Here is a 12,580-nt window from a genome sequence, read left to right as displayed (position 1 = left end):
GCATACTGTGTTTTTCTGTATCTCCTCATTTCCTTGCTTCCTGGCACTTAAAAAATTAATGTATAGTTGAATGAATGGATGATGGAATGATTCAGTTGAATAATCAACATGGCTATTTTGGAGTAAGTCCTACAAAGGTTTCTAGGTAAAGGTAAAATGTCTGATTGGGACAGACATTTGTCTTCACTTATTTTAATGCATACACTGAAAATGTTAACTCTTTGCAGTTTTGCATTAAAGACAAAATCCGTGCCTGTGTTCTAGGAGATCCTATTTCCGGAGTCACCTTCAACACTCTTAAAGTCATATAGGTCAAGGTAAAATAAGACCAGAGTTGTATTTCACGCATTCCTTCGGTAATGACACTGTATCAGCCACTAAGTCATTTCCCTGCATCTACACTGATTCCTGGGGCTCAGTGGTAGAGATCTGCCTTCAGTGCAGGAGCTTTAGGGGACTCGGGTTCCATCCCTGGGTCGGGAGGATCCCCTGGAGGAGGGCATGGCAACTGACTCTAGTATTTTTACCTGGAGAAGCCCATGGACAGAGGGGCCTGGCGAGCTACAATCCATGGAGTCGCAGAGAGTTGGACACGACTGAGACAACTTAGCACATCCACATTCAAACTTCTTCTCAGCCATCCAAAGATAAATTATCATTAATAGCATTAGAAAGTGAACTAGGGAGCATAAAAAGAGAACATTTCCCATCCTTATATCCCAAATGAAAAGGAGTCGATATTGTGAACAGATTCTAATTTACACTTTGTCTATAACTTAATTATAATAGGAAATTCACTTCTAAACTGCAGAGTTAACATTTTCAGTATTTGCATTAAAATAAGTGAAGACAAAATGTCTGTCCTAATTAGCTTTCATAGAAATGGTAAAAGGACTTTAGTGCCCAATTACCATTACTGCTTCACCTCAGTGTCATTCTCAGTTCAGTGTCAGAGTCAACAATCAGACTTTACATTATGAAGATGATAATATATGTTAATACTAAATGTCAAAACACTAAGAGTTGTAATTATACACACATTTATTTTCAACTGATATTATCAATGGCTTGTGTTATTTTTAAATTATTCTACTCTGCTAAGGCCAAGAAATCAAAAGAGAGCTCTTATATCTGGATTGTGGTGATTGTTGCATAAACCTACACATATACTAAAATTCATGAAACTGAACACATAGGAAAAAAGTCAGGTTTACTGTACTAATTTTAAAATAAGATAAAACAGAAGAAAACTAACAACAAAATCTGTTGTGATTCAAACACTGTATAACATGAACAAGTATATGGTAAAAAACAAATATATATATATATACACACACACATATATATATATACGTGTGTGTGTGTGTGTGTGTGTGTATACACTTTAAAAAGTATATATATTTTTCCCTTAAAAAAAGACCATGTCTACCAAACACTAAAAGAACAAATCAATACCTGATCAATTTAATGGGGATAGTATTGATACATTCAACCTAGTTAGACTGAGCATTCAACTCAGACAATTCAGTTGGCTTCTCTTTAATATGAAGTAAATAAATAATTAGCATTGACTGGTGGGTTCCACCCTGGAATCCCCAATTAAAGAATCCAGTCAGAAGGCAGATGTTAAACATCTATCTAGAAATATTCAGCTCTCCTTTATTTATGATCTCATTATCCCCAATGATGCTAATTTCAGATAACTTTTGTTTCATGTGTCACATGGAACAGAGTGGAAAGTATGTTCTGGTGATTACTCTGCTCTAGTTACGGATGCTTGGTATATAAAATGATGCAGCAAAACAAGTGTTTATTAAACAGCAAGCTGTGTCTCTCGGATAGGGATGCAAAGAAGGCAGTAACCTCCTTTGCGTTTTCTAAACATGTGAACACACAACAGCCTCCTTTGATGAAGGCACGCTCACGTGTGTAAGGCACTCCACTGAGTACTTTATGGATATCTCATCTGACCCCTCCCTCTTCGGTGTAGGTATTTTTTATTATTTCTCTGGTAGATTGTATCATTGCTTACCAGACATTCTGGTTTCCCTCTCCGTGATGGGAATCTCTGCCTCTCCCTCCTCCGTGTTAGAATCTCTGCCTATTAAACCTGAGAGTAGCTGTGAGACCTACAGTGGCCAGTGAAATGCATGCAGAAGTGACAGGCACAATTTCTGGGCATATGGTTCAAGTTGATGATTCTATGTCTCTCTTTGCTTCCCCCTCTTCCACATTTTAAATTTGCAAGTGAAAGCGACTTAAGCAAAGCTTCAACCAATCCATGACATTCCTGTAATGTGAGGAAGAGTTACATTTTTGTTGTTATAAGCCACCAAGAGTTTTGAGATTATATACAGTATCACCTGATGCATCCTACTGATACACTGTCATTTTATGAATGAAGAAAACAAACATTCAGAAACATTTAAATAATGTGTCTGCAGTGAAGAACAGTAAATAGAATAACTAGATTTAGAGCCTAAGCCTGTCCAGACTGCTGAGTCCTTTCTCTTAACCACTTTTCAATACATATTGGAATGAAAATGTATATCAGTTACAAAACTAGAACACAGGACAGAGAAATGTAGTTTTATGGGCCACAGAAAGTTCCACCCCAAATGGAGTTTACTTATATTTTAAATTTATTTGTTTTTTTAATCAAAGGATAATTGCTTTACAGAATTTTGTTGTTTTCTGTCAAACCTCAACATGAATCAGCTATAGGTATACATATGTCCCCTCCCTCTTGAACCTCCCTCCCATCTCGCTCCCCATTCCACCCCTCTGGGTTGATACAGAGCCCCTGTTTGAGTTTCCTTAGTCATACAGCAAATTCCCGTTGGCTATCTATTTTACATATGGTAATATAGGTTTCCACGTTACTCTCTCCATACATCTCACGCTCTCCTCCCCTCTCCCCATGTCCATAAGTCTGTTCTCTATGTCTGTTTCTCCATTGCTGCCATGCAAATAAGTTCTTCAGTACCATTTTTCTGGATTCCATGTATATGTGTTAGTATATGATATTTATCTTTCTCTTTCTGACTTACTTCACTGTGTATTATAGGCTCTAGGTTCATCCACCTCATTAGAACTGACTCAAATGTGTTTTTTTATGGCTGAGTAATTTTCCATTGTGTATATGTACCACAACTTCTTTATCCACTCATCTGTCTGTGGGCATCTAGGTTGCTTCCGTGTTCTAGCTATTGTAAATAGTGCTGCAATGAATGATGGGATACATGTGTTGTTTCCAATTTTGGTTTCCTCGGGGTGTATATCTAGGAGTGGGATTGCTGGGTGAAGTTTACTTTTGAGTGATAAGAATTTTCCAGGCACACTTCACCATCCTGTGAATATGCTAAAAAACATTTATTAATAATTGCTTACTTTTTATGAGTGAGTGGTATGCTATGTATTTATATATCAAATAAGCTATTTTTAAATTCCTAAGGGTAAATGGCATAGTTTCTTACCTTTTTTTTTTTTTTAGCGTATTCTTAGGTTAGTTTATGTATATTATGTATGCTTGCTTCTTAGATTAGCTCAGGTATCTTAGGTTAGCTAAAAAAAAATAGCAGTGTTAAATTTTGCATTGTAAGTATGCATATACTTGCCAACAGAGTTATAATCTGAGAGGGCTTTCACTGTGAGTGAGTTGCAGGGACGTCTGAATGCAAGTATTAATGTGTATTACACACTCCTACACACTGAGCGACTGTGCTGGCTCCTAGTGTATATATAGTCAATACCAGGTGGAAAATGATGACTGATATGGTAATTGCAGGGCAGTAAAAGTGAGACTTAACATTGCTTTTAAAAATATACCATATATACATAACTTTTCAAAATTAAACCTGTTTTCATTCTTTTTTTTTCTTTGCTTTTTAAGTTCATTAAAAAATCACAAACACTGAGATGATTACCAGCTTGTAATAGGAAAACTCCATATGAAAACAACAGATAGAAATACTATTTTCTTGATCTGTTAGGCATTCTGGTCCTTACCTACAAAGTAGTCAACATTTATATTTTAAGCAGCCTTGATACTTCAACCCTTACATTAAAAATGAACTGGTATTAAAATATTAATAGATACTGTTTCTCGGAGAAGGCAATGGCACCCCACTCCAGTACTCTTGCCTGGAAAATCCCACGGATGGAGGAGCCTGGTGGGCTGCAGTCCATGGGGTCGCTAAGAGTCGGACACGACTGAGCGACTTCACTTTCACTTTTCACTTTCACACATTGGAGAAGGAAATGGCAACCCACTCCAGTGTTCTTGCCTGGAGAATCCCAGGGACGGGGCAGCCTAGTGTGCTGCCGTCCATGGGGTCGCACAGAGTCAGACAGGACTGAAGGGACTTAGCAGTAGCAGTAGCAGTAGCAGATACTGTTTCTATGCTAGTTGCTACAAGGGCTCCTCAAAACACACACAGGCATGTGCACACACACCTGTGTGCGCACATGCCTGCACACACACTTGCCTGTTTGGTTGTTGTTGTTCAGTCACCCAGTCGTGTCCCACTCTTTGTGATTCCATGAACTGCAGCACGCCAGGCCTCACTGTCCTTCACCATCTCTGGAGTTTGCCCAAATTCATGTCCATTGAGTTGGTGATGCCATTTAACCTTCTCATCTTCTGATGCCCTCTTCTTCCTCTGCCCTCAGTCTTTCCCAGCATCAGGGACTTTTCCAATGAATCATCTGTTTGCATCAGATGACCCGAGTACTGGAGCTTCAGCCTCAGCATCAGTCCTTCCAGTGCATATTCAGGGTTGATCTCCCTTAAGATTGACTGATTTGATCTTGCTCTCCAAGGGACTTTCAGAAGTCTTCTCCAGCGCCACAGTTTGGAGGCGTTCTGCCTTTATAGTCCAGCTCTCACAACCATACGTGACCACTGGGGAGACCATAGCCTTGAATGTACAGACCTTTGTCGGCAGAGTGATGTCACTTGCTTTCAGTCTCTGTTACCCACCTCAGAGCTTAGGGTTGCTCTTGACTGCTGTTCTTGAGCACACATTTGTAAATTACTTCCATAAGAGTATACATTGTGATTTTAATCCAAAGCTCCAGCAGATTTTTAGAGCTATAACCCATGGTGGGGCTACCTAGAAAGTATCTGATCTTGGCTTCTAAAATTGTTTGTTGCTGTTCAGTTGCTAGGTTGTGTCTGACTCTGCGACCTGTGGACTGTAGCAGGCAGGGACTCCCTGTCCCTCACAGTCTCCTCTAATCCTCTGCCGCCCTCTTCTCCTTTTGCCTTCAATCTTTCCCAGCCTCAGGGTCTTTTCCAGTGACTCGACTGCTTGTATCAGGTGGCCAAAGTTCTACAGTTAAGGCAGGCCAATTATCTGCTTGTATACCTGCCTGAATATGTGCTTATCTACCTGCTTTAGCCAAGTGGAACTAATGGAAAGTTTGTTTTACTGTCAAATAGCAATTATATTTTAAATCTTTCTCGTTGTATGTGGATGTGGTTTTGACTTAAATCTCTGTTTATATGTTTGGTGGTGTGTACTTGGCATAGTCCTAGTCATTGTAGAATCCAGAGAATGGAGTAAGACATGAGTACTATCCTTGGAGACCTGTTTAGGAGATGCATGGCCACGTTGCATGGTAGATTTAAGGAAATATGTTGGTGATAGCGGGAACAGATTGCTGAGGCATCACAGAATAAAAAGTCATCCCTTATACCAGAGAATCTGGAACTCCAAACTAAACCTTAAAAATAGAGAAGAATTTTGAAAGGGGAAGTAGCCCAAAGGTTATTCATTTGTTGTTCAGTCACTCAGTTGTGTCCAATTCTTTGTGACCCGATGGACTGTAGCACACAAGGCTTCCTTGTCCTTCACTGTCTCCTGGAGTTTGCTCAAACTCATGTCCATTGAGTTGATGATGCCATCCAACCATCTCATCCACTGTCGTCCCCTTCTCCTCCTACCCTCAATCTTTCCCAGCATCAGGGTCTTTTCCAATGAGTCGTCTCTTCGCATCAGGTGGCCAGAGTATTGGAGGTTATATGTAACCAACAGTGTTAAGTGAGAAGAGGGATAGAAGGGAAAGCAATACAAAAAATATCTACTTTGTCTCTTTGGGTTATGTTGCTGCTGCTGCTGCTAAGTCGCTTCAGTCGTGTCCGACTGTGCGACCCCATAGGCAGCCCACCAGACTTCCCCGTCCCTGGGATTCTCCAGGCAAGAACACTGGAGTGGGTTGCCATTTCCTTCTCCAATGCATGAAAGTGAAAAGTGAAAGTGAAGTCGCTCAGTCGTGTCTGACTCTTAGCGACCCCATGGACTGCAGCCTACCAGGCTCCTCTGTCCATGGGATTTTCCAGGCAAGAGTACTGGAGTGGGGTGCCATTGCTTTCTCCGTTGGGTTATGTTAATATACGTTAAGTTGTGGTTCTTCTAGTGAAAGAAGTACAGACTTTATGCAAGGGGTGAGCTTATTTTTGTGTTTTGGTACCTACTTTTATGAAGTTGCAAAGTCTGTAGTATGAAGCTGGAGATAATTACTGTTGGGAAATCTTACTTTGAGAGCCAAAGGGGGGAAAACCCACCAAATTTATCCTGCTTGTTTTCTATTAACATTGTAATTTGAAAATTGTCATACTATAATAGGGTGATGTTTCATCTAGTGAAATATCCTGTTTATAGTAGAAGGGCCACCCTGAGTGTTTCCAATAGAGACTGCACCCCTTCTGGCCCCCAGGTCATGTTCACTGGGAACCCCTTCCAAATTTATTTTTTGTGAATCAGTACAAGTTATCACTCCTTCACTTACTAGTTAAGGAAGCTACCTTGTTGAAAAGCAATTCTGTCTATTGATGCTTTCATTAACGTGTATGAAAATGTGTTAGTATGAATTTTAAACATTCTCCAAAGACGAAGCATGTTAGATAATTTATGTCTTAAATGCTAACACATAAGCACTTTACTGGGTTGTCTTATTCTTACCGTAGCCCAGTAACCCTATGAGGTGGGAATTACCACTGTCTTCATTCTTCAGATAAGAAAACCAGTGCACAGAGATTGAAAGTAGAATTTCAATTCACAAATTGTGTTACTTGTAAAGGTGTCATTTTTTTTTGCCACAGTATGTATGTTGCAGGTTAGCTAAAGCTGAGTCCTGCCCCTTTAGAAAACAGAGATTTTTGTATAATTGTTTTTCTCACACTGTTCAAGAATGGTGATGCTCAGGTGTAAAAAACCTGAAAGATGGAGAGTCATAGCAGGAGGCCAGTGTATTTACTCAAAGTCGGTAGTGATGATGAATGTTCAGGCCTGCCTCCCAAAGCCTTATACATAGTAGTCTTGAGTAAGGAGGTGAAGAGCCTTCTGACTAAATACGCAGCCAAGAAATGCCAATTCTGTGAAGGAGAACTTCAGGTCATGTGTTAGCCAGTCGTTTGCTGCCAAATCAATCCTTGAACTTCAGTCCCAGTTGAGTGATCTGTGTTTAACACAGTGTGTCTGTGTGTGTTAGTCGCTCGGTCGCATATCCCAATTAATTCCTGCAAGAGAAGGTCGATAAAGGACATCCATGAGTAATATCATTTGGTTATTTGAATTTCTTAATCAGAAGGATTTTTTTTAAACCAACTAAGCTGCTCTGAAGCAAATAAGGAGCTTGAGTTTGTCATTCTTTTCTTCCACTTTGGTCAAAATACTAGTATTCATAGTCAATGCAAAGAAAAGGAAGGGACAAAGGTCACGGGTGATAAGTATACATGACTGAGCCCTGAATAGCAAAGAGGCGGTCACCTCTATGGAATTAGGTGGCTCTTTGAGTCCACAAGATCCCTCAAAATGCTTTTCTAATGATAAAATTAGATAGCAGATGTGAGAGTACAGTATAGTACTTTGAAAAGTAAAATCACTGGACACATGCAAGGTACTGAAGAGCAGTTCCTTTCTTGACACTGTTACCTCTTTCGGACGCTTAGTGTCCACCCTGTCCCTCAACTCCCTCTTTCCCCCCCTCCCCTCCCCCACCACTGATGGGCCATAGTTCGGCACATTTTTCTTACTGCTCACATAAATGGTTTCCTTACCTCAGTTTTCCTTTTACCATTCTTTTTCCTGTCCATTTCATATCCTTGGAGGAATTTAGAACAATCTATGTATTTCCTAATTATTTCACTCAGACCTGCTCTCTTTAACTTTACCAGACAGATTTTTCTTCCTGCTCTTCCCTTCTTTCTCCTCTTTGAAACTCTGCAGCTTATAGGTGGAGAAGGCAATGGGACCCCACTCCAGTACTTATGCCTAGAAAATCCCATGGACGGAGGAGCCTGGTAGGCTGCAGTCCATGGGGTCACTAGAGTCGGACACGACTGAGCGACTTCACTTTCACTTTTCACTTTCATGCATTGGAGAAGGAGATGGCAACCCACTCCAGTGTTCTTGCCTGGAGAATCCCAGGGACGGGGAAGCCTGGTGGGCTGCCATCTCTGGGGTCGCAGAGTCGGACACGACTGAAGTGACTTAGCAGCAGCAGCAGCTTATAGGTAGATACCAGTAGGTGACCAGAGGTGAACTGATTGGCTTCGTTGTCTGATACTGTGCCTTTTGCATGCTCAAAAATAAGTGTTTGCTAACTATCTGAAAAAGAAACAAGTGAGTCACAGATTTCTTTTTCTGCTTTAGTATTAAAAAAAAAGTATTGACTTTCTGTAAATTTGGGAACTTTATTCAAGTACTCAAGATTCTACAGCTTCAACTGTTTGCCTTAAATATTGCTGTTTCTGCTGCTAATGTAACAGGCCAGAATATAACATTGCCTTGAGGCAAGGGATGAGTGGTGCTTATTTTGAAGAACTCAGAAATCTTTTTAGTCTCTAGGATTTACATGAGTTTATCTCTGTTTCGTCACCTAAGAGAGGCAATGACCATGAGGAAGTAGCTTTTCTGTTAAATCCTCGGGAAGTCATGTTAAATTCCCAGATGTCATCCTAGAGTGTAGTCAGTGGCCTTCACTTGAGGAGCCTAGAGGATTGGTCTGTTTTTAGTTATGTTTATTCACTTGCACTTGTGAGAGTTGATCTGATTTGTTAAAATGATTAATGTTTTCTCCTTCCATCTTTCCCAAGGAAATGGCAAAAATCCTTCATCACCCCCGAGTCTATGCTTTTCTGCACATACCAGTTCAGTCTGCCTCTGACACTGTGCTCATGGAAATGAAAAGAGAATACTGCGTGGCTGACTTCAAAAGAGTGGTGGATTTTCTGAAAGACAAGTAAGTCTGTTAGCACTTAAGAAAATCACCGTTTCTTTTTTCTTTTAAAAGCATGTGGCAAAAATGCACTTGTGGTAGCCACAATTAAAGGCCAGAGAGGTGAGGCTTTTGAAGCTTTCAAAGCCTTGAGTTTTCCTTAGACACCCTTGATGTGGTTTCTTCTTTCCTCTCAGTTTTATCCACCTTCCATCTGTGCATCACACACCATTAATTTGTGTAGGGTTGCCAGTCTTCCTAAGGTAATGTGCATTGTGATCATCTCTGTACCTGACCTAGTAGATGAAAACTGCTTTAGCTTTGCTCTGCTTACATCTCCTTTCATGTGGCTTTTTGAAGCTGTCAACTGTTTCTGACATGGAGATAGGTCAAATCATGTCACTACAAAAGAGATAATTTTCTACGAAATAGCATTTTTGGAAGAGTATCTGGGAACATCTTTGCTTTTACACACTTACCCCTGTAGTTTTCTTGAAGAATGGAGCTTTATAAGGAGGTTTTGAGATTCTGTTTTTTTAAAGTTCAAATTGCCATTGACCAAAATTAAGGCATATTTACACAATCTCAGACATGAATGATAATTTTGCTTCCACAGAAAACACTTGCAGCCTATAATTATATTCTTAAAAATCCTACTTCTCATCATCACCAAGGGTTGAATGCCTTCTATGATTATACAAGGCAGGAAATAGTGCCGGCCAAGGTCATTCGGAATGTTCTCAAGTCCGGGGCACTATCCTCCCCTTGGGGAATATGTCATTTATCTTGGCATATTTGTGGCATGGGTCTTTCTACTTTCCATAATTTTTTTCCCATAATTTTTTCCTCTGTTGTTTTTCTTAATTAAAATACAACTCTTTATTTCCATCTTGTTTATAATTATGTACCTTTGTACCAAGTACTACGTGGATATGATTGCTTTATACAAATTGTAAGCAATTATTTTTTCCACCTTCAATTAGTCACTTATCCTGACTACATACGAATCTTTTTCCTCTGTTTACTTTCTCCTTCCTTCCTCATCTTCCCTTTATGTGTCTAATTTTTTTTTTCACCTCTAGGCGTTTCTTGATTATCCTAACCACCAGAAATAAAGACACTTGGTTTGCATTCAAGCAAATCCAGCTAATTGTTCAAATATTCAAATCAGTGAATGGAAAGTATACTTATTCTAGGATTTCATAATTATAATCATTAAGTATATACAACTTTCAAAGTAGAAAACAGAATAATGATGGATCTCTAATACTTCCTGATCTTGAGAACGGAGGGCAAAGCTAAAGAATAAGAATTTTTATGTTAGATGTCTGTTGTTGGCCTGTGTCCCTCCTTTGCATCTGTTCTAGCTTATTCTACATAAAGTTGTCTCATGTACAGACAAGTTTGGACACACCAGTATTGGTGAATGTCTTGTTTTCAGAATTACAAATAAATTGTTGTGATATGTGCTGTGCTCAGTTGCTCGGTCGTGTCTGACTCTTTTGAGACCCCAAGGACTGTAGCTCGTCAGGCTCCTCTGTCCATGGAATTCTCTAGGCAAGAATACTAAAGTGGGTTGCCATTTCTTCTTTGAAGGTTATCTTCTTGACCTAGGGATCGAACCAGAGTCTGCTGCTTTGGCAGGAGGATTCTTTACCACTGGGCCACCTTCAGTTCAGTTCAGTTCAGTCGCTCAGTCATGTCCAACTCTTTGCGACCCCATCTAGGAAGCCTCAAATGAATTGTTACACCTGTGAAATTTCTTGCCTCTTGCTTACCAGAGCAGTAGCAGGTAATGCGGTAGCAATAGCAGATAAGCACGTGGTTCATACATTTGCACAAGATTTTGCTGAGAGCAGACACGTAGCCTGTTGTGCAAAATAGACAAGAGCACTTTCCAAATAGTTTTATTAATGTGATTCAGTGAGGTAAAGGAATCAACAGCTTCCTTTGCCTCCATTTGGGCAAGTGCTAACTCAGTCATTTGGGGAATTACTGTGGCTGCTTAACTGGACAACAATCTCCTGACAAGTTATAGCCGTTTATGCTACTCCGAAGATGGACCTTTTAAGTCTGTTGCCTCTTGAACACTTTCAGCAGCATCCATAAGCTAAATAGGGGTCAAAAGATGGATCACATCAAGGAATTAGAAAATAGTGCTGAGCTCATTTTTCTTTCTTTGGATTCTGAATTACTCTGAGGCATCCACAGAGCTTTTCTAGAATTACCCAAACTGTCTGGAAGACTCCAGAACCTACCCAGGGATCTCCAGGATTTCCAGCACTAGAAATATCAGAGGTCCCTGCAAGAGGGAATTAGAGATTGCTGGAGAAGATAGCCCATCCCACCCATCCAGCCACAGTTTCGGTTTCAGGTGCTGTGAATCACTGGAATTGGAAAATACAAGTCTAGCCAGTTTGGATCTAAATTTTTTTTTTAATTAAGTCTTGTACTATTTCTAGTTTTAGACAGTTCATCAGAACCAAAAAATTGTGTGTTTTGTCCAGTTTGTCTTCTTGCTTGGACTAGTACAGGCTCACTCTTGTGCAGACTCTAACTTTACTCTTTAGTAGAAAACTTTTCCTGTCCTCTCAAGGAAGTCCACCTATCCAGTGAATCATTTCCAGTGATGATGGACATATAGGAATAAATGAAATATTTTAAGCTCTGACATTTGCTTATTTTTCCCTACGAAAATCTAGCATTTGGAAACAGCAACATTTCATGGATTTCCGTGGAACACTCGTCTGGGCAACTGATCCAGCACATAGTTGTTTCATCCAGTGTTTACTGAACTTTAATACAGTCTTGTCATTCTTAGGAGAAGGGCTGATATTACCATGTTGCTCCTGTGTTGTCGTTCAGTCTGGAAGTCATGTCTGACTCTGCAATCCCATGGACTGGGGCACACTGGGTTCCCGTGTCCTCCACTGTCTCCCAGAGTTTGCCCACACTCTTGTCCATTTTGTCAGTGATGCCATCCAACCATCTCATCCTCTGTCACCCGCTTCTCCTCCCGCCTTCAATCTTTTCCAGCATCAGGGTCTTTTCCAATGAGTCAGCTCTTCGCATCCAGTGGCCAAAGTATTGGAGCTTCAGCTTCAGCTTCAGTCCTTCCAGTAAATTTTCAGGGTTGATTTCCTTTAGGATTGATTGACTGGTTTGATTTCCTTGCAGTCCAAGAGACTCTCAAATCCTCTCTAGCACCACAGTTCTAAAGCATCAATTCTTCAGCGATCAGCCTTCTTTATGATCCAACTCTCACATCTGTACATGACTACTGGAAAAACCATAGTGTTCACTATATGGCCTTTTGTCAGCAAAGTGATGTCTTTGCTTTTTAATATGCTGTCGTGAT

At 40.2% G+C, this 12,580-nt stretch overlaps 1 protein-coding gene across 9 annotated transcripts in view; it reads left to right on the top strand.

Annotated features, from left to right (window-relative positions):
- CDKAL1 (CDK5 regulatory subunit associated protein 1 like 1) overlaps window positions 1-12,580 on the top strand; it is a 787,726-nt gene that overhangs the window by 433,884 nt on the left and 341,262 nt on the right. For all 9 annotated transcript variants that reach the window (XR_011563299.1, XR_011563300.1, XM_070777644.1 and 6 more), the window contains one exon: window positions 9,101-9,246. Coding sequence is in view for 7 of the 9 variants with exons in the window: in XM_070777644.1 (XP_070633745.1) it covers window positions 9,101-9,246 (146 nt within the window). In the remaining 2 variants the exon portion in view is untranslated. The remainder of the gene's footprint in view (window positions 1-9,100; window positions 9,247-12,580) is intronic.

This window comes from Bos indicus, chromosome 23, assembly GCF_029378745.1.
Source record: "Bos indicus isolate NIAB-ARS_2022 breed Sahiwal x Tharparkar chromosome 23, NIAB-ARS_B.indTharparkar_mat_pri_1.0, whole genome shotgun sequence".
Taxonomy (NCBI): Eukaryota; Metazoa; Chordata; class Mammalia; order Artiodactyla; family Bovidae; genus Bos; species Bos indicus.
This window is presented reverse-complemented; position numbering and strand designations above follow the sequence as displayed.